Source organism: Grampus griseus (genome assembly GCF_964374135.1).
Source record: "Grampus griseus genome assembly, chromosome: 15".
Taxonomy (NCBI): Eukaryota; Metazoa; Chordata; class Mammalia; order Artiodactyla; family Delphinidae; genus Grampus; species Grampus griseus.
The window spans coordinates 18,189,774-18,212,170 of record NC_139009.1 but is presented as its reverse complement, the minus strand read 5'-3'; the positions used below and the strand labels follow the sequence as shown (position 1 = coordinate 18,212,170).

The window sequence follows — 22,397 nt, the reverse complement described above, 5'->3', positions numbered from 1 at the left end:
ACATATATACAATGGAATATTACTCCGCCATAAAAAGGAACAAAATTGTGTCATTTGTAGAGACGTGGATGGACCTAGAGTCTGTCATACAGAGTGAAGTCAGAAAGAGAAAAACAAATATCGAATATTAACACATATATGTGGAATCTAGAAAAATGGTACAGATGAACCGGTTTGCAAGGCAGAAATTGAGACACAGATGTAGAGAACAAACATATGGACACCAAGGGGGGGAAGTGTGTGCGTGGGGGGGGGGATGAATTGGGAGATTGGGATTGACATATATACACTAATATGTATAAAATAGATAACTAATAAGAACCTGCTGTATAAAACAATAAAATAAAATTCAAAAAAAAAGAAGTAAAAAAAACCCAAGAAAACAATGTCTGATGGATCTCATTACTTTTAATCAGATACTTAACCAGTTATGTAACTATGTAGAGAAATCTCTTACTTTTAATTCCATTAACTAGTAAATTGAGATGATTCGCCATGTTACACACACAGTAGTATGTACCACTTTTCTGCTTATAACCTCTCTTCACTCTGGGTACAATATTGTAACAGCTACTACCCACCAGAACTAGTCCAAAATTCCATTTTTACCGCTCCAATTCAATTAAAAACCTCCTAACCTTTAACTTTAGTATGAGTTGTTAACAACTTTTTTCTATGTCTATGCTTGTTATTTCTGAATGTGTCAGCTGTTTGTTCTTTAAAACCAGAAAAAGCTGAGGAAAGTTGCCTCCTTTCCCAGTGGTGGGAAATGCCTGATGTCCAGCCACAAGAGTCTGGTGTATTCCTTGGCACCGACCCCAGCAACTTAAAATGATGGCAGGGGATGAAAACACAGCCAAGCATGTTAAATGAAAGAACAAAGCTATGGAATAATAGGCTTACTTGTAAACAACTGCTTTTTCTTCTTCCTGGGATTCCAGAAGATGAGGAGTTTTTGCAGAGGGTTTCAAGTCAAAACTACTTTCGTTAAAATTCACTTTTACTTTTAACCTTTAATAAGATAACAGGTGTGAGAGGATGTCCTGAAAACAATATTAGCTTGCATTTATACAGAAATCATTGTTATACATTGACTGCTACGTATATTGTCCAAAATATCATTACTTCAAACTGGTGTGCATTCTTGGGTGTTTCAGAATTGCTGAAACTATGATAGAGACTGGTTTACTATTTACTGAGACCCTAGAATCAGCTAGGCAAAGTTTAAAGTATTCCCTATATCCTACAGCTTATACTCTAAATGTAAAAAGAAGCTCCAGAGATTGTCATTTACAAGCATAAACGTAAAATGCTTTTCCTAAGAAAGAATCCAAACAACCCATTTCCCAGTCTCCTTTGCCATAAGGTGGCAGGCAGGTGCCTTAGACCCCTCTAGTCTTGCCCCAGTCAAGAGATGGTTGGGGGACTTCCCTGGTAGTCCAGTGGTAAAGAATCCACCTTACAACTCAGGGGACGCGAGTTCGATCCCCGCTCACGGAACTAAGATCCCACACGCTGCTGGGCAACTAAGCCCACACGCTACAACTACTGAGCTGGCGCACCTCAACTAGAGCCCACGCGCTCTGGAAAACGCGCGCCACAACTACAGAGCCCACACGCCCTGGAGCCAGCGTGCCACAACTAGAGAACAGAAAACCCACAGGCCACAGCTAGAGAGAAGCCCACGCACCACAACGAAGAGCTGGTGCGCCGCAAGGAAAGGTCCTGTGTGCCGCAACTAAGACCCAACGTAGCCAAAAATAAATTAATTAAATAAATAAAAAATAAATAAATCTTAAAAAAAGAGTTGGTTGGAAGGGTGATACTGGCCCTGTGAGGAGCATCCATTTTGTTGGCACAGATTACAGCAGACCTGGTGGGGTTCTAAGCCAACCACTGGAGCAGCAGCTTCCTGATTCAGCAGTTTCCTGATCATAGTAGAAACAACACATCCCTTGGCCAGCCAATTCTACACTGTGATTTTGGGAGTTATTTCTGAAATTCAGCCCTGTTTCTTAAGACCTCCCAATGATTTCATGAGCAGTGTTAAGTCCTCAATAAATGAATCCTTTTCTGGGGTGGCTTCAGTTGTCTGAAACCAAGAGCCATTATCGTAACTAACACACCCAGTACACCTAGCATGCAAATAGCCACACAAAGAATTAATGGAGGGCTTCCCTGGTGGCGCAGTGGTTGAGAGCCCGCCTGCCGATGCAGGGGACACGGGTTCATGCCCTGGTCCGGGAAGATCCCACATGCTGCGGAGCAGCTAGGCCCGTGAGCCATGGCCGCTGAGGCTCCGCAACGGGAGAGGCCACAACAGTGAGAGGCCCGCGTACCGCAAAAAAAAAAAAAAAAAAGAATTAATGGAAAGGATCAGTCTGATCCTGATTTAGTCAGAATGAATATTCCTAGAGAATGTGGATTTTGAAATATGTTTTGAGTAAAAGAAATCGGTATGGCAAACATTTAGATTAGGGTATAAAGCACTACTAACAAGAGGGAAAAAAGGGTTTCCTGTGTTAATATATCTGAGAAGGACTAATGCAGTGGCCCATTTGTCTGCAGGAACATTCTTAGGCAAAGCTATCCTGGGGCAGAACCTTGAGATGAGAGTAAATACTAAGGGTACCAAACAATAATGAAAAGGTTGGATGAGAAGAGTATTATCGGATTAGACTTCTCAACTACCTCTCCTGCTCAGAGCAAACCAAAGGTAGGGACAGGAATGTCCTTAGTCAAGGAATCCAATGGCTTCCTCTCAGTTCTCTGTATTTGGCACAGTGCCTGATCCTTCTTGTCACCCTTTCCTCTCCTGATATCTGTGGCAAATCACAGACTGCTTCTTCTGTCTCCTTTTCTTCTTCCCACCTCCTAAACTTTATAGCACAACCTTTCATCTCAGTATTTTTCTTTTTCCCAGTATTCTCTCCTCAGCCTATCTAATCCATTCTTATGCTTTTACTCTCATTTCCAAAGTGAACAACTCTTTAATTTAGTTCTCCAACCTCAAATCCCCTTCTCTCTTGAGCTGTTGCCTCACTTTTCCAACAACCTGTAATACATCTTTACTTGAAAGGACTACCAGTATATAAAACTCAGTATGAACAAAACTGAACTCATCAATTGCATTTCTGAATCTGCTCCTCCTATGTTCCATCTTCTGCTGATAGCACCTCCAATCTTCCAGTGACCTAGATTTATATAGCAGGGTCTTTGGCCTCCCCCTCTCCCTGCTCATTACTTCATTAGTCCATGAAACAAGCACTTTATGCCACTCAATTACTATCCTCAAGGTAATTACAGTACATGTAAAGATATATATATATATATATATATATATATATGTATATATATGAACAAAAAATATACTGTATATAGTAATGGCTGACTAGCAGCTCTGAGGCAGTGATCTTCAAGCAGTTTTGTTTATATGCTCCTTAAAAGAGTTTTGAAAAACCACATAACCCCTTGAACATTTTAAAGGTGACACCTATAATTTTTCATTGCAAGTTTAAATAAGTTTGTATCTTAATAGATTTTTTAAAATATCAAATATTCATTAAGATAAAATGAGTATTGGCCTTACAAGCAATGAAAATTTTAGGATACTATGTGATAAAATATATTTTAACCACCATATTAAATAAAGCACACTAAATCTGAAAACAATCACAAAAAACTGTTATCAGAGGATTATAGCTATTATATTTTGAAATTCTGACAGTACCAGAAAACATTCCAGCTATATTTAAAAGAAGCATCAGGACTTCCCTGGTGGTGCAGTGGTTAAGAATCTGCCTGACGATGCAGGGGACACGGGTTCGAGCCCTGGTCTGGGAAGATCCCACATGCTGTAGAGCAACTAAGCCATGCGTCACAACTACTGAGCAACTAGAGAAAGCCTGCACGCAGCAATGAAGACCCAACGCAGCCAAAAATAAATATATATATATAAAATTTAAAAATAAATTAAATAAAATAAAAGAAGCATCACTAAATTATACAGCTTTAGCTACTCCAAATTCAAAGCAACCCAACACAGACCAAGTACCCTGATTCTGTAGCATGCCTTTAAATCAATCAATTAATCAGTTAATTAAAGTAAAATAAAATATATATGACAGGGAAATACAGAAAGACCTGTTGGTTAAGTTTTCTTGCTTCATCATTAAAGGAAGTCTCTCAAAAGCCAGTATTTTTATTTGTCCCTTTATTTGGTACCTTAAAATTTTTTATAACCAGGTTGAAAGATATGCCTCTCTTTTAAAAAGTGGGATAAGAAGTCATATGAATGCAGGCTTGTTCTCAGGCAGATCAACTTTTGGAAAGAGTACATATAGACTTCAGAATCTGGAAGTTGAGACCCTTAAGACTATCCATGCCTATGTACACCTTGGTGTCTTTACAAGCTGTTACTGTATATTTTGAAATTCACAATTTGAAATTCACTGCTTTGAGGGAATCCATTTACTTCAAACAACTAGACCCTGGATAGAATGTACCCTTTGAGGTGTCACTAGTCTTACAAGAGAAGGAGGGGGTCTTTAAGAAAAAAACACACACACAAATGTAGTAGACGCTAGAGGTGTGGGAACTTACGGCCATAATGGTGGGCAGCAAGGGCAGGTGGAATAACAGATAATAATCCCTGAGGGCAGATGCCAATAACAGAGCTAACAGAATACTGAGCCCTGTCTATGCCAGCTGTAAGGTGGGGACACTACACTTGAGACTGCCACACTGAGCCTAGACATTTGAAGGGAGCTGGTTAGGCCCAGGTTGATGGCATCCCAGCTACTGGCAGAGGCAGAAACAGAAGCAAATCATCTGTGTAGATAGAAAAGTTTCCCCAATTTAGGCCAATAGTACACCCAAAGATAAATTGAACTCACAAATAAAATTCACTAAGCATACGAGAAAGCAAACCATTATAAATGGGAATCAGCAGAGAAAAACAAAAGATTTATTAGCATCCCCCCAAAATACAGAATTTGGAATGATCAAATATAGAATGTAGAATGGCAATATATAAAATGTTTAAAGAAATAAATTATCCAATCACCAAGACTAGAAAACAAGAAGAGCCTATCAGGAATGAAGAAGCATATGGGGTGGGTAAGGGGAGAAAATTTCAGAAATTAACATTTTAATATTCAACACAGTAAAAAAAGAATAGTAAACTGGAAAATATATCCAAAGAAATTACCAAAGGTGATGGAAAATATGAAAGAAATATTAAAAGTATTAATATATAAGATATTTACATATGATATATACAAAGACTAATATTTAGTACAAGGGCTCAGATAAGCCAGTCTTCCCCAAACATACTAGCCTCCACGAGAGTGGAGCAATGTGATACACAGAGAAAAATCCAGAAAATCATCCAAAGAAAACATTTTCCTTACCATATTAGTCATCTCCAGAACCTTCCTGAGGAGGAAAATAAATACTGCAATTGGAACCTACCATGTGCCCATTATTAGCTCACTATAAAATCAATATTCTCAATATCATCACCTTCACATACAACCTGAGTTAAATCTGTCATGAACAGATTCCTGGTTTGGGTAGACCCTACCTAATTACTAGAGTTAGCCTTATGATTCTCAAAGACAATGAAAAAAAGTAGAAAGCCCATTCTTTCAGAATTCTGTCTTAAGGTTTATTTCTGGTTTATGTAACATTTACAGTGCCATTTATAGCAAATTTTTTTAAAAATAAGAAAATTATTAGAGTTCTGTTTCCATTTAAGGATGAATCAACACTGGTTCACAAAATGTAACAGATGTACCACACTAATGCAAGATGTTAATAGAGGAAACTAAAGTGGGGAATGGGGAGGACAGAATATACAGAAATTCTCTTTCTGCTTAAATTTTTGATAAACTTAAAACTGCTCTTAAAAATAAAGCCTAATAATTAAAAACAAAAGATATCAGCTAAAACTTTAATGAGTGCTTAAAGGCCAAGTGTGGGCTAGCATGTCATTTTGGAATAGCTGGGGAGACCTCATACAAGAAGTGTTTACACTCATGAGCAAGCTCTTTTCCATGGGCCTGCACCAGGTGCTAACAAGAAAGACTGGGCACAGAGCAGAAAACCAGAGAAAACCCCCATCAGTGGCAAAGATATGCAGGAAGAGATTGACAGTGCTAGGTAAACAAGTGTCCTTCCCACTTTCCTGGATCCTTCCCCCTTACAAAGCAAAGCATTAAGCTGCTGGCGTAAGGGAAGCAAACTCTTTTTCCCCCAGGGTGATAAGCAAAGATCTAGGGCTTTTGGGAGAGGAGTAAAAGCAAACTCTATCTACCTCTGGAAGAGGGATGAGAAATCCTCTTATATCCAGGACAGACTTAAGGCTCTATTGTTACTAAGATAGGGATAGGAGTAAAAACCCTCTGTCCCAGGAGGAGGTGCAAGAAATTGCCTGTGCCCAGAATCCTATACTTAAACCCAGCAGAGGTATGCTACTATTGGAAGAGGGGCAGGAAACTACCATCCAAGAACAACCACAGACATAAGATAGTGTTTGGGTGCTACAGGGAGAAGAGAAAGGAACTCTAAGAAAACCCTACTCCTGAGGCTCAAGTATATAGGGCTTGCCTAAAACTGAGGCTAGGATAAAGAAAACAGAGAACATTCCTTTACCTCCCTCTTTGAGCCTACCAACAAGCAACAGCAGAATACTTCTGGCGGGGTCTCCCCTGGTGGTGCAGTGGTTAAGAATGCACCTGCCAATGCAGGGGACGCAGGTTCGAGCCCTGGTCTGGGAAGATCCCACATGCCGCGGAGCAACTAAGCCCGTGCGCCACAACCACTGAGCCTGTACTCTAGAGACCATGCTCCGCAACAAGAGAAGCCACCGTAACGAGAAGCCCATGCATCACGACAACGAGTAGCCCCCACTTGCTGCCAACTAGAGAAGGCCCGCGCGCAGCAACAAAGACCCAACACAGCCAAAAATAAATTAATTAATTAAAATAAATTTTTAAAAAAAAGAATACTTCTGGGATGAAGCAAGACCATGGAGACACCTCACTCCCTCCACCTCTGTGATGCAGCCTTGCAGGGATAGCCAAAAACTGAGGAGGGCACAGGAATACCTGAGAAAGCCCCTCAGGTACCCCAGCCCCTACCCTAAGCACAAGGTAACAAAAGCCCACCACTAGAGGCATCTGAAGTCTGTGATGCATTGCAAGTAACAATAGCAATAATAATACCTAAACCCTGCTCAATTTCGGACTAGGTAAGCCCAATTCTCCACGCTAATGCCTGACAGAAGAAAAAGCATATTCATTTCTAGACATAAATATTCACTATGTACTATTCTACCTCTAATGCCTAGCATTCAATTAAAACTTACAAGACATGCCAAAAAAAAGCAAGACAAAATATCCCACTGTCAAGAGATAAAGCAGTCAACAGAACCAGATTCAGAATGAACCTGAGCTGGAACTCTCAAATGAGGAACTTAAAATAACTATGATTAATATGTTAAAGAGTCTAGTGGAAAGATGAATAATATGAATGAGCAGATGGAGGATTTTAGGAAAAATTAAACCTATGTGAAAAAAATCAAATGGAAATACTAGAAATAAAAATCATCACATCTGAAATGGAGAATTCCTCTGATCGTCTCTTCAGTATGTAAGACAAAGCTGAGGAAAGGTTCATTTGATGGTGATCAATAGATGGGACACAGCTGAGGAGAGACTCAGTGAACTTAAAGATAGGTGGGTAGAAACTGTCCAACTGAAATACAAGAAGAAAAAATACATAAATAAATAAAAACAGAGTATCTAAGAACTAAGGGACAATATCAAGTGGTCTAACATACATAGAACTGGAGCCTCAGAAAGGAAAAAAAAAAAAGAAGAATAGAACTAAAAATAGAACTACCATATGACCTAGCATTTCCACTCCTGGGTATCCGAAAAAAACAAAAGCATCCCAATGTTCACAGCAGCAGTATTTACAATAGCCAAAATATACAGTCAACCTAAGTGTCCATCAACAGATCAATGAGTAAAGAAGATGTGATACACACACACACACACACACACACACACACACACACACACACACACACACACAATGGAATACTACTCAGCCTTGAAAAAAGAATGAAAATTTGCCATTTGCAACAACATGCATGGATTTGGAGGGTATTATGCTTAGTGAAATAAGTCAGACAAAGAAAGACAAATATGGTATGATATCACTTACAGGTGGAATCTAAAAACTAAAACAGGGGCTTCCTTGGTGGCGCAGTGGTTAAGAATCCGCCTGCCAATGCAGGGGACACAGGTTCAGGCCCTGGTCCAAGAAGATCCCACATGCTGCGGCGCAACTAAGCCCATGCGCCACAACTATGGAGCCTGTACTCTAGAGCCCACGAGCCACAACTACTGAGCCCACGTGCCACAACTACTGAAGCCCGTGCACCTAGAGCCTGTGCTCTGCAACAAGAGAAGCCACTACAATGAGAAGCCCAAGCACCGCAACGAAGAGTAGCCCCCACTCGCCGCAACTAGAGAAAGCCTGCATGCAGCAACGAAGACCTGACCCAACACAGCCAAAAATAAATAACTTAATTAAAAAATAAATCAAACTAGTAACTATAACAACAACAACAAAAAGAACAGACTCACAGATACAGAGAACAAACTAGTGGTTACCAGTGGGGAGAGGAAAGGGGAAGGGGCAAGTTAGGAGTAGGGGAGTAAGAGGTAAAAACTACTATGTATAAAATAAATAAGCTGTAAGGATATTTTTGTATAGCCAATATTTTATAATAACTATAAATGGAGTGTAACTTTTAAAAATTGTGAATCACTGCACTGTGCATCTGAAAAACTTATATAATATTGTACATCAACTATACTTAAGTTAAAAAAAACACGGGGGAGAGATAAACTGGGAGACTGGGATTGACATATACACACTACTATATATAAAATAGATAACTAATAAGAACCTACTGTATAGCACAGGGAACTCTTCTCAATACTCTGTAATAACCTATATGAGTAAAGAATCTAAAAGAAGAGTGGATATATATATATGTATAACTGATTCACTTTGCTACACAGCAGAAACTAACTTTTTTTTTTTTTTTTTTTTGCGGTACGCGGGCCTCTCACTGCTGTGGCCTCTCCCGTTGCGGAGCACAGGCTCCGGACGTGCAGGCTCAGCGGCCATGGCTCATGGGCCCAGCTGCTCTGTGGCATGTGGGATCTTCCCGGACCAGGGCACGAACCCATGTCCCCTGCAACGGCAGGCAGACTCTCAACCACTGCGCCACCAGGGAAGCCCTAACACAACATTTTAAATCAACTATACTCCAATAAATTTTTTTAAAAACCACACAGGAAGAATGAGGCATAAGAAATATCTGAAGTGATAACAGCCTAGAATTTCCCCCCAAATAATGAAAGACATCAAACCACAGATATAAGAATCTCAGTGAACCCTAAGTAGGATCAAACAAAAAGAAAGGGGAAAAAACACCTACACACATCATAGACTAGCTAATGAAAACCAAAGACAAAGAGAAAATCTTGAAAGTACCCAAGAAAAAAGAAACATCACATACAGAGGAACAAAGACAAGAATTACAGTAGACTTCTCATTGAAAAATGAAATAGTTTTTAAAAATCATAATTATGACAAAATATATATCATTGTCTCAAGAAACAGTTTTCAAATTCGAAGAGGTTCCATAATTTCTATCAAACTAACCATTACCTGCTCCTTTTACAAAATTCACTCTCTATGTAGTTTGTAGGCAGTTTAAGCCACTCATTTGGAGTCATAAAGTGCCTTGAATTAGAAATTCCTGGAAATCTGGAATGCAGTTTGGCCTTCTCAACCTCTTTAAATTCTTTCATTGTAAATATTCTGCCTGTAGGAAGATGAGCAACCTAAATTAGCATCCTTAAATGCAACTCCCATTGCTCTTGGGTTATGAAACCACATAACAATTAGAAACTAAGTACCAGTCTCACACTGAAGAAGAATTCTTTTTCCATCGTCTTTGTCATATTGTGCCTTTTTCAAAGGGTCACGAAATGGTGGGATGGTAACCTACAAGAAAAACACTTCTTTGAGGACTGGGTTCCAGCTCTTTTTCAGTCTATTCTAAGCATCCATGCCAAGCTCTTATGCCAGAATAACCAAGATTACAGCAGCTACAAACTAACAGCAATCTAATTATTATATATATTTAACACATTACAAAGAGATGGCAGCACTCCAATACATCTCCTAACAAGGCCCTTCAGCCAAAGAAGCATGGTTAGCTCTTGTTTTAATAGCCTTTTCAGATCACTGTGGATTTCTTTTCAGATATCAATACTATACCCAAACTCAACAAGTGGCAGCTTCTTAAAGGTCAGTTATGATGTAGAATCTGAAACCATATCAATGAATTATTCAAACTCTGCTACATTAAAATCCATTGGTCCATCTTGAACTTGAACTCTGAATGAATCTTTTATCCATATCATGAATTGGTTGTTTAGAGAAAATTAGATCACTGAGTTATGTGAGGTCTTCCAAATGTTAATACATTTCATTATACAATAATCACATTCATTAATATCATCACCAGTCTCATCAGTAAAGTCTTTGAGTATTTGAACACTGTCACACATGATGGTCAGTATGATATTTCAAAAATTCAAATTTTTGTTTGAAAGTTCACATTTTATCACTGGCAACAAATATTGTCAGCTGTTTTTCTTGAAGTGACAGACTCACTTCATTAATTTTCCAGAAAATGTCTACCAAACACCCAAGACTTAATAAATATAGTCTGTAAGTCATTCTTTCAAGTAAAAATGATGTTCCATGAAAAAAAATCAGCCAGTTCAGCTCACAATTCAAACAATCATACTGTATTTCAGTATGCAGAAATGTTCTTTGCATACCTCCCATTTCATCACAGAATATTAAAAAGATGTGTAGAAAAGTCCAAGACTTGGAGGGGAGGAATGAATTAGGAGTTTGGAATTAGCAGATACAAACTACTGCATAGAGTAAAACAGATAAACAACAAGGTCCTATTGTATAGCACAGAAAATTATATTCAATATCTTGTAATAAACTATAATGGAAAAGAATCTGAAAAACTAAAAACCCAAATCACCTTGCTGAACACTAGGAACTAACACTGTAAATCAACTATACTTCAATTAAAAAAGGGGGGAGTAAGACTTAATAAAATTAATAATTTTTTACTGTTTGATCAAGGACATTAAGTGAAATTGAATTTTTTTTTTTTTTACTGTGAGTGCATGACAGTGAAGAATATGAGTACAGTACCAGTATAATTTGGTAACACTGACTTAAGTAGCTCTAAGGTACTAGCAGTTTTACCCAACACTGCTTTTGTACCATCAGTGCAAATGTCAACACAATGAAAAAGGCAAATAAAATTTGGCACTATTATGAAAAGTTTTGGCCTAATGGACCCCCTAGAAGGGTTTTGGGGCTGTCAAAGGTCTATGTACCTCACTTTGAGAACTGCTGCTATAACCTCAAAGTGCTCAGCTTACCTTAAGAGGTCACCTATCAGCTTCATTTAGAGCGGCAACATGGTGAAAGAACAGAATGGAATTCTGGTACCCAAAAGATCTGGTTTCAGGCTTCCCTAGTGGTGTAGTGGTTGAGAATCCTCCTGCCAATGCAGGGGACACAGGTTCGAACCCTGGTCCGGGAAGATCCCACATGCCGCAGAGCAACTAAGCCCATGTGCCACAACTACTGAGCCTGCACTCTGGAGCCTGCGAGCCACAACTACTGAAGCCCGCATGCCTAGAGCCCGTGCTTCGCGACAAGAGAAGCCACTGCAATGAGAAGCCCGCGCACCACGCCGAAGAGTAGCCCCTGCCGCAGCAAGAGAAAGCCCGCGCACAGCAACGAAGACCCAACACAGCCAAAAAATAAATAAATAAATAAATAAATTTTTAAAAAAAGATCTGATTTCAAATCCCAATTCTAACCCTTACCAGGTATGCTAGTAGTTAGTATGTCTAAGGATATAACTCTAAACTCTCAGTTTAACTCTGACCTATAAAAATAGTGACAATAGCACATACACACACCCTAATCTGGGGAAAAACTTAAAAGACCTGCTTTGCCCTGCAACTACCAGCAGTTTAAAATGTCTATGATTCAAGGTAGGTTTTTTGTTTTATTTTCTTTAATAATATCCACTATTAGCAAAAGTGTGGAAAAAATAGATTCTTGGGAGGAGGTACAAATTTATATAACCATTCTGAAGGACAATTTCGTGATATGAATTAAAATCATGCATAATTTTTAACCCAGCAGTTCTACTTCTAGCAACTTACCCAACGGAAAAAATTAAGAAATAAATAGTTACAGGGATGTTCATCATAATGTCATTTATATCAACAATAGGTCAAAAACAATCTAGAGGTTCAAAATAAGGAATATGTTAAAAAAAAAAAAAAGATGGTATAGCAAGATAGTATATGTGTTTAGAAACGTACCCGTACTCTGCTATTTACAGCTGTGTAACCTTGGACAAGTAACTTAACCCACCCGTGCCTCACTTGCCTTATTTGTAAATTAGCAGTGAATGCTCAAATAAAGTGAAAAGAAATCTTAACATTTGGTTAAGCTCTCAATGCAAGTTAGCTATTAATAACAGAATACCATGTATTGATTACAATTGTATATTTACATTTACTGACAAAGAAAGAAAGCAAATCATAAACTACTGAGAAAAAAAAGATTTTAAAACCTAATGTGTGGTATGATCCCATTCTTGTTAAATAAAAATGTGTACATATACCTACCCATAGAAAGAAGTGTTTTTTTTTAATTGAAGTATAGTTGGTTTATAATTAGAAAGAAGTCTTGAAGAATATACAGAAAAATGTTCATGAGTTCATTCTGGGTAATGGAATTGTGAGTGGTCTCTTATTATTTATTTTAAAATTGATTTTCTCATTTACATATCATAAAAATATATTACTTTTGTAACAAATTTAAAAGTCTGAAATTTTTTAACGTTATCTATCACCCAATTATTATACAATATTTTCAAATTTTACAGAGGTTTAATTTACTTTGGACTTTGGCTTTTTTGTTCCTTTCTAAGATATGGAGATGGGACATGATTCTTAAGATTTTACTGCATTCATTGGAAATCACTAAAGGACTACTTATATATTAGGACTGCTCAAAAAAACAAACCACATAATACCAAAGTTAAAATTAGAAGTCTACCTTCAGAAAATTCGGGTCCTCTTTTTTCATGTAAAAAGGATCATATTCTTTTGGATCATAATGCTCTATAAATGCATTTCCCTATAGGAAGGAAATAAAACCACACATAAGAACAAGCAGTCCATAATTAATTTTGAGCATAACAGGACTCAAGAGTCAAACACACAGTTCCACTCTTATGCTTTGAAATGGCATCAATGACAGATGCAAAAGGGAAGGGAAGACCAATTTGGAAATTAAATTTAATGTATTTAAGTAAGAAATATTATAGTGATAGAAGGAATCTACTTAAAATTTGCAAGATTTTAATAAAGGATGTTGGAACACTAAAAGATACAGGAATTTGTTTTTAGGTACTTAATATTCAAACATCTCAGATCTCTTAAAAATGCCAGGGAACAGATATTTAATAAAAAACAAAAATCTATCAATTACATGAAAAAAATTATACTAATGTACACATTTAAATTCACCTAACCCTTTCCCTCCATCCCTTTCCACATGCCCTGGATTTAAGAATAGTATGTGCTATAACGGAGTACAATTATACTAATGTACACATTTAAATTCAGACCTAACCCTTTCCCTCCATCCTTTCCACATGCCCTGGATTTAAGAATAGTATGTGCTATAACGGAGTACAGATTACACATATACAGAATTGGGAAGGGCAGGCTGTTTGGATGATTATAAATAAAGATAACTGTAGCTTTTAAAGCAACTGAAAAAAGTAATAAATGATCTCTTAGTACCTTTTTATTTACGTATTTTAAAAAAGCATCTAATTCCTCTTGTCTCCTTTTTATAATCTTCTTATGTGAAGCAACATTTTCTATAATTTTCTTCTGGAGAGGATCTGCCACATGATCAACCCATCTTTTATATAATATCTCTTTTTTTCTTGCATTTAAGAAGTCATGATGCTTTAAATATTTACCTAGTTCCTAGTAAACAGTGATAGGAAAGACAAATATATTATCTTAAAGTTTTCTTGTTCCAAATTTTAAACTTAATTTATATTCATAAGAATAACCCACAAAATCATCCATTAATTAAATCATTTGGTTGGCTTCTGTGTGACACACACAATACTGGAAACAAAGAATACATGAATAAATTAGACAACATGCCTGCTCTCCCTGGAAGACAGACAACAAAACAAATCTACAAAACAACAGGAGGAGGGACCATGTAGCAAGAGATATATGGGGTTCAAACAGATACTAGTATACCAGTGTTCACTGCATCATTACTCACAATAGCCAAAAGGTGGAAACAACTCCAGTGTTCATCAACAGATGAAGGTATAAACAAAATGTGGTATATACGTATAATGGAATATTATACAATCATAAAAAGGAGTGAAGTTCTGACACATGCTACAACATGGATGAACCTTAAAAGCAATATGCTAAGTGAAATATGACAGACACAAAAGGATAAATATTGTAGGATTCCACTTATATGAAATGTCTAGAATAGGCAAATTCATAGAGACAGAAAATAAATTAGATGTTACCAGAGGTTTGCGGAAGGAGAGCTGGGAAGTTACTACTTAATGACTACAAAGTTTTGATTGGGGTGATGAAAAAGGTTTAGAAATACATAGTGGTTATGGTTGCTCAACAGATAAATGTAATTAATGTCACTGAATTGTACACTCAAAAATGGTTAAAAAGCAAATTTTATGTTATATATATTTTACAATAGAAAAATTAAATTTTTAAAAAGATTTCCAAATTGGTAGACATTTGGGATGGGCCTTAAAGAACAGAGTTATCTAGGAAGAGAAGGAATGACACAGAATGAGGAAGAAGAATATTCTATGGAGGGAATTCCCCGGCGGTCCAGTCATTAGGACTCCACACCTTCACTGCCGAGGGGCCGAGTTCAATCCCTGGTCAGGGAACTAAGATCCCACAAGCCGCACAGCACAGCCAGAAAAAAAAATAAGAATACCTAGTGACTCCACAGAAGCCCCACTAACACGAAGGAACAAGTGAGTAGGAGGAAACTCTTATAAGGTATCTATAAAAGAGTCCTCACAAAGTATAGGAAGAGAGGAACTAAATTAAAGCAATCTCAGAGCTCTTTTAAGTTCAATCCTAAAGGCTAATGAGTGTTTTAATTGTTTTCTATATTTTCTAAATTTTTTTTTTTTTTTTGGCGGTACGCGGGCCTCTCACTGTTGTGGCCTCTCCCGTTGCGGAGCATAGGCTCCAGACGCGCAGGCACGGTGGCCATGGCTCACAGGCCTAGCCGCTCCGCGGAATGTGGGATCCTCCCGGACCGGGGCACGAACCTGTGTCCCCTGCATCGGCAGGCAGACTCTCAACCACTGCGCCACCAGGGAAGCCCCCTAAAATTTTTATAATGACAATGTACTACATCTGAAATGGAAAAACAAAATTTAATTTTTGAGACACATTCTGCAGCCAATTCTTACCTTAATTATATAATTTTCTCTGTATAATATTGATTGAATAGCTGCATCAATATCTTCTTTAGCTAATGCCTAAAATGACAGAATGACATTTTGAAAATCAAATATTTGAAAATTAAATTATTAATACTACCTAGACTCATAATATTTTATGTGACATACATATCCCTGGAAAGTTCTCTATAAATCCAATTTTTCTACTTCAAATCATATCATCAGTACTTTTTAAAGAGGATTTGAATCTTTCTGCTCTCAGCTACAGTTCACTCTCGGGAAAAAATAACTCAGATCACAGACATTTTGAGTCCCAATATGGTCAAATGACTTCGCCCAGACACACATGGTAGGTAAAACCCATCTTTTTTCACATCCTATAAAGTGATACAATCAGGCCTCTATTTGAATTCATTTACTCTGAATGAATTCTATTTGAATTCATTTAGTCATTATAGCTATCAAATATTAATACTTTTTATGAACAAGCCACATTTTCAGTATTTTAAAGCAACACAATCTTCAGGAAATAGCTCATAAAATTAAATTTTTCCATTTTCATAACAAATTTTCCACAATTAAACATGTCAGAAAATGCAAGAGGTTGATTTCTAGCACACATGTGAATGTAATTAACATCACTGACTTACACACTTAAAAATAGTTAAAAAGAGTAAATTTTATGATATAATTTTTCCACAATGGAAAAAATGATTAATAATAAAAGAGTCCCAAAGTGGGCATTTGGGATGGGCCTTTGAAATCCTCTCATAATTACACAAAAATAAAATATTCTCAAATTAATTGTCATTGGAATTAGTTGTCTTCACTTCCACTACCCTTGTTTTCCAGAATAGATGAGTAAAATCTCAAAATCTAAGAACTAACCTTCCCCATTAACACACAAGGAAATTAAGGCTCAAGGGAGTTAAGCAACAACCAGAAGCCTAGAAAATCCTGCACTGAGCCCAGAATTCAAACTCAAATGTATCTAACTCTAAATGCATTTTCTTTGTCTTTCTGCCTCAGAGTTGCTATTCCTAGCAAATCTACTGCTGTCAAAACCAAGATGAGTACTGAAATATTAAAACCACCACCTGAAAATACTGGAGACTGACCCAGAGCAGGAAGAAACTAAAGGGTAGTCAACACTTGGAAAAAGAGAACAGCACGGGAAAAGTTTTCAGTTCTTTATGGACTTTTGTCTAACAGCAGGCCTCAGTCATAGCTAAACAAGGTAGCTCAAATGCAGACAGAAATACACAGTTTTACAGATTCAATAATTAGAAGACAGAGTTCAGGGCAACCATAGCAGCAGAAAAATGAAGAGGAGAAACACCTGAAAGGAGTAAGCCATAGACAGAATGCCACAAAGTCTGCAGACCAAATCTCTGGCAGACCCTTGAACTACATAAGCACAAATCAGACTCCGTGGAGCCCAGCTAAAGCTAAAAAAGACTAAACAGTGATTTCACCTGCTGCCAACTGCAGGAGAGACAAAGTTCAGAGTTCGTGTTCAGCCAAGTTAACTGCCTGCTAAAACAAAAACTCAGTATTAATCACAGGAACATAACAGAATCCAGACCCTTTACAATGTATCTCTCATAACGTCCAAAATCACTAGACAAATAGGAAAACGTGACCCTTACACAGAAAGACAATCAACTGGAGACCAACTCTGAGATGGCCCATATGTTGGAATTAGCAGACAAGGATTCTAGGTCAACTATTATAGCTATGTTTAAGAAGTTATAGGAAAATATGCTCATAATGAATGAATAGAAAACCTCAGCAGAAAAATAGAGACTGAAAAATAACCAAGTGGAAAATACAGTTCTTAAATTTAAAAAACAAACAAACTTAAATGGGCTTAACAGCAGATTGAAGATGACATAAAAAGAGTCAGTGAACTTGAATTCAAATCATTAGAATTTATCCAATCTGGGAAACAGGAAGAAAAAAGACTGGAAAATGAATAGAGTTGTAGCAACTTAAGAGACAATAGCAAAAGGTTCAACAAGTTGATAACTGGAGTCCTAGAAATGATAAATAAAAGAATGGAATAGGAGAAGAAAGAAAGTTAGGAAGGAAGATAGAATAAGAGGGAACAGATTTATCCTCCTACCTTAAAAAAAAAAAGTTAAACAACAGTTCAAGACACTGGACATCAGGCTATGAAGGACAGTGGCCCCCGAGATACAGAACACAAGGTAAGCCTTAAAATAGCTCAATAGAGCCTGGAGAGAATTTCCAGACTGTGGCACAGAGAGGAGGAAATCAGGTGGAATCCACCTGTCTCCCTGAAATGAGCAGGGGAGCTGGGAGTCTGGGGAGGCCAGGGTAGCTACAGTTCATAGAGCACAGTACCAGAGAGAAGAAAGTCATACAGAGAAAGAGCTTTAGGGATCTGCAGAGAATTAGATCTGTAGAGGGTCCCCCTTGCGTCTTCAGGTGAATGCTGAACACTATATGCATGTGGGGAAACTACCCAAAGAAACACTGGGCAAAGAAGTACCTGAAAGGATTAGGGGAACAATCCCTAGAGGTCACACAACCCCAGGAGTTATTCCTCTTAACATCAGCCAGGGTGACAAACTTTATGGTGCATAAAACAGAGTTGAGTACTTAGAGGGGTTTTACAAAATAAGTACTAAAGCAAAATTGGCCATACACTAAATGATACTACAGTTCTGTCTAACAAAGCTTGGTGGCAAGACATGAAAAAAATCAGACTGTGTCCAAGTAACTTAACCGCATACCAGAACAAAGCTCAGCATATTTATTGGAAATCAAAGATATCCAGCACTCAACAAGGAAAAATTCACATCTGGCATCCAATTAAAAACATCACCAGGCATACAGGTCATGGAAGAAACCTAAATGTCCATCGACAGACGAATGGATAAAGAAGTTGTGGCACATATATACAATGGAATATTACTCAGCCATATTGGATAAAAAGGAACAAAATTGAGTCATTTGCTGAGACGTGGATGGACTTAGAGACTGCCATACAGAGTGAAGTAAGTCAGAAAGAGAAAAACAAATATCGTATATTAACGCATGTATGTGGAACCTAGAAAAATGGTACAGATGAACCAGTTTGCAGGGCAGAGGTTGAGACACAGATGTAGAGAACAAACGTATGGACACCAAGGGGGGAAAACCGCGGTGGGGTGGGGATGGTGGTGTGCTGAATTGGACGATTGGGATTGACATGTATACACTGATGTGTATAAAACTGATGACTAATAAGAACCTGCAATATAAAAAAACAAACAAAAACAACTAATACTAAACTTTCTTTGGGTTATTTGTATGGAAATATGTTTATATAAATGTTTCAGACATTACATGAAATTTCTAAAAATCTTATATGTTCTGGTATAATGTTATAAGTCATAATTCTAGTTATTACTTTAAAATGTATATCTCAGAAATTAAAAAAAAAAATCACCAGGCATATAAAGAAGCAGGAAAATTTGACTAATGAAAAGAATCAATCAAAACTACCCCAGAGGAGACTTCCTTGTGTTCCAGTGGCTAAGACTCCATGCTCCCAATGCAGGGGGCCTAAGTTTGATCCCTGCTCAGGGAACTAGATCCCACATGCCGCAACTAAGAGTTTGCAGGCCGCAACTAAAGATCCCACATGCTGCAACTAAGGATCCCACACCCAGCAACGAAGACCTGGTGCAGCCAAATAAATATTTTTTAAAAAAACTACCCCAGAAATGACACAGATGATATAATTATTAGACCAAGACATTAAAATAGTTCATAAGTGCAGGAAGCTAGACGAAACAGCAGACGTTTTGAGACACGGAAGATTTTTTAAAAGGCCCCCTAAAAACTTAAGGGATAAAAACCACAATGTCTGAAATGAAAAATACAACAGACAGGATTATCAACAGACTGGGTATTACAGAAGAAATGATTAGTAAAGTTAAAATCATAATAGAAGCTGTCCAAAATGAAATGCAGGGAGGAAAAGTATGAAAAAGTTTAACAGATAATCAGTGGGCTATGGGATAGCTTTAAGCAGGCGATTAAACATGTAATTTTATTTCCCAAAAGGAGAAGGGGTGGGGTAGAAAAAATATTTTAAGAAACGATGGTTGAAATTTTTCCAAATGTGTTGGGAACTATACGCTCACCAATACTAGAGGTTCAATGAACTCTAAGCAGTAGAGAAACTGGAACCTTCATACATTGCTGATGAGAATGTAAAATGGTACAGCCACTGTTGGAAACAGTAGGCAGCTCCTCAAAAAGTTAAACACAGAATTACCATATGACTTAGCAATTCCATTCCTAGGTTATATACCCAAGACAGCTGAAAACATATGTTCACACAAAAACTTGTATACAATGTTCACAGCAGCATTGTTCATAATAGTCAAAAACCAGAAAAAATTCAAATGCCCATCCACTGATGAATGGATAAATAAAATGTGGTATATCCATATACTGGAGTATCATTTGGCCATAAAAAAGAATGAAGTGCTGATACATGCTACAACATGGATGAACCATGAAAACAGTATGCTAAGTGGAAGAAGTCAGACACAAAGGACCACATACTACATGATTCCATTTGTATACAATGTCCAGAATAGACAAATCTAAGAGAAAGTAGATTAGCAGTTGCCAGAGAACAAGGGAGAAGGGAATGGACAAGGACTGCTAAACGGTATGAGTTTCCTTTTTGGGGTGATGAAAATGTTCTGGAATTAGAGAGGTGACGGTTATACAACCTTGTGGATATACTAAAAACCACTGAATTGTACACTTTAAGGTAGTGAATTTTAAATTAAAAAATGCACAGGCTTCCCTGGTGGCGCAGTGGTTGAGAGTCCACCTGCCAATGCAGGGGACACGGGTTCGTGCCCCGGTCCGGGAGGATTCCACATGCCACGGAGCGGCTGGGCCCAAGGGCCATGGCCGCTGAGCCTGCGTGTCCGGAGCCTGTGCTCCACAGTGGGAGAGGCCACAACAGTGAGAGGCCCGAGTACCACAAAAAAAACGACAACAAAAAAAAAAACACACAATGAGGGACTTCCCTGATAGTCCAGTGGTAAAGAATCCGCCTCACAATGCAGGGGACGCAGGTTCGATCCCTAGTCGGGGAACTGGGATTCCACATGCCATAGGGCAACTAAGCTCGCGTGCCACAACTACTGAGCTTGCATACCTCAACTAGAGAGCCTGCGTGCCGCAAACTACAGAGCCCACGCACCCTGGAGCCTGCATGCCACAACTAGAGAAGAGAAAACTTGCATGCCACAACTAGAGAGAAGCCCGCGCACCACCACAAAGATCCCACATGCCTCAACAAAGATCCCACGAGCTGCAACTAGGACCCGACGCAGCCAAAAAATTTTTAATTTTTTTAAAACACCACACAATGAAACGTGACTCTACATCTTTTGAAATGTGACTCTACATCTTTTAGAATGTCTCAAAAGACTACACCTACACACACACACACACACACACACACACACACACAAACACACACAGACTGTACCAAATGTTGGCTAGGATGTGAAACAGTGGAACTCCCATACACTGCTAGTGGAAATATAAAATAATATAACTTTGGGCTTCCCTGGTGGCGCAGTGGTTGAGAGTCCGCCTGCCGATGCAGGAGACACGGGTTCGTGCCCCAGTCCAGGAAGATCCCACATGCCACAGAGCGGCTGGGTCCGTGAGCCATGGCCGCTGAGCCTGTGCATCCGGAGGCTGTGCTCCGCAACGGGAGAGGCCACAACAGTGAGAGGCCCGCGCACCAGAAAAATAAATAAATAAATAAATAATATAATATAATATAACTTTGGAAAACAGTTGGCAGTTTCATAAAATATTAAATTCATTTACCATATGACCTAGGCATTCTACAACTAGATGTTTACCCAACAGTAATGAAAATATATATCCATATAAAGACATGTACATGAATGTTCCTAACAGCTTTATTTATAATAGCCAAAAACTGTAAACAACCCAAACGTCCAATGACAGAATAGACAAACTGGGGTATATAGCATTCAGCAAAAAAAAAAAGGAACTGAGTACTGAAACATGAAACAACATGGATGAATTGCAAATTATACTGAGTGAAAGAAGCCTGACAAAAATAATACATAACATTATATTTGTATAAAAAAATTTAAATGTAAAATAAACTATAGTGAGATTGGTTCAAGATCCGGAGTAGAAGGACGTGCTCTCACTCCCTCCTGAGAGAGCACCGGAATCACAACTAACTGCTAAACAATCATCAACAGGAAGACACTGTAACTCACCAAAAAAGATACCCCACATCCAAAGACAAAGGAGAAGCCACAATGAGATGGTAGGAGGGGTGCAATCACAATAAAATCAAACCCCATATCTCCTGGGTGGGTGACTCACAAACTGGAGAACACTTATACCACAAGAGTCCACCCACTGGAGTGAAGGTTCTGAGCCCCACATCAGGCTTCCCAACCTGGGGATCCGGCAACAGAAGGAGGAATTCCTAAAGACTCAGACGTTGAAGGCTAGCGGGATTTGACTGCAGGACTTTGACAGGATTGGTGGAAACAGAGACTCCACTCTTGGAGGGCACACACAAAGTAGTGTGCACATCGGGACCCAGGAGAACGAGCAGTGACCCCATAGGAGACTGAACTAGAACTACCTGCTAGTG

General features: G+C 38.3%; 1 protein-coding gene across 1 annotated transcript in view; it reads right to left on the bottom strand.

Annotated features, from left to right (window-relative positions):
- The window catches only part of FAM228B (family with sequence similarity 228 member B), a 34,778-nt gene that overhangs the window by 4,926 nt on the left and 7,455 nt on the right, over positions 1-22,397 (bottom strand). The window contains exons 3-8 of the mRNA XM_082671866.1: positions 15,713-15,781; positions 14,019-14,210; positions 13,267-13,347; positions 10,005-10,092; positions 9,754-9,910; positions 904-1,011 (exon numbers count right to left, since the gene is read on the bottom strand). Coding sequence (XP_082527992.1) covers positions 904-1,011; positions 9,754-9,910; positions 10,005-10,092; positions 13,267-13,347; positions 14,019-14,210; positions 15,713-15,781 — 695 coding nt within the window. The remainder of the gene's footprint in view (positions 1-903; positions 1,012-9,753; positions 9,911-10,004; positions 10,093-13,266; positions 13,348-14,018; positions 14,211-15,712; positions 15,782-22,397) is intronic.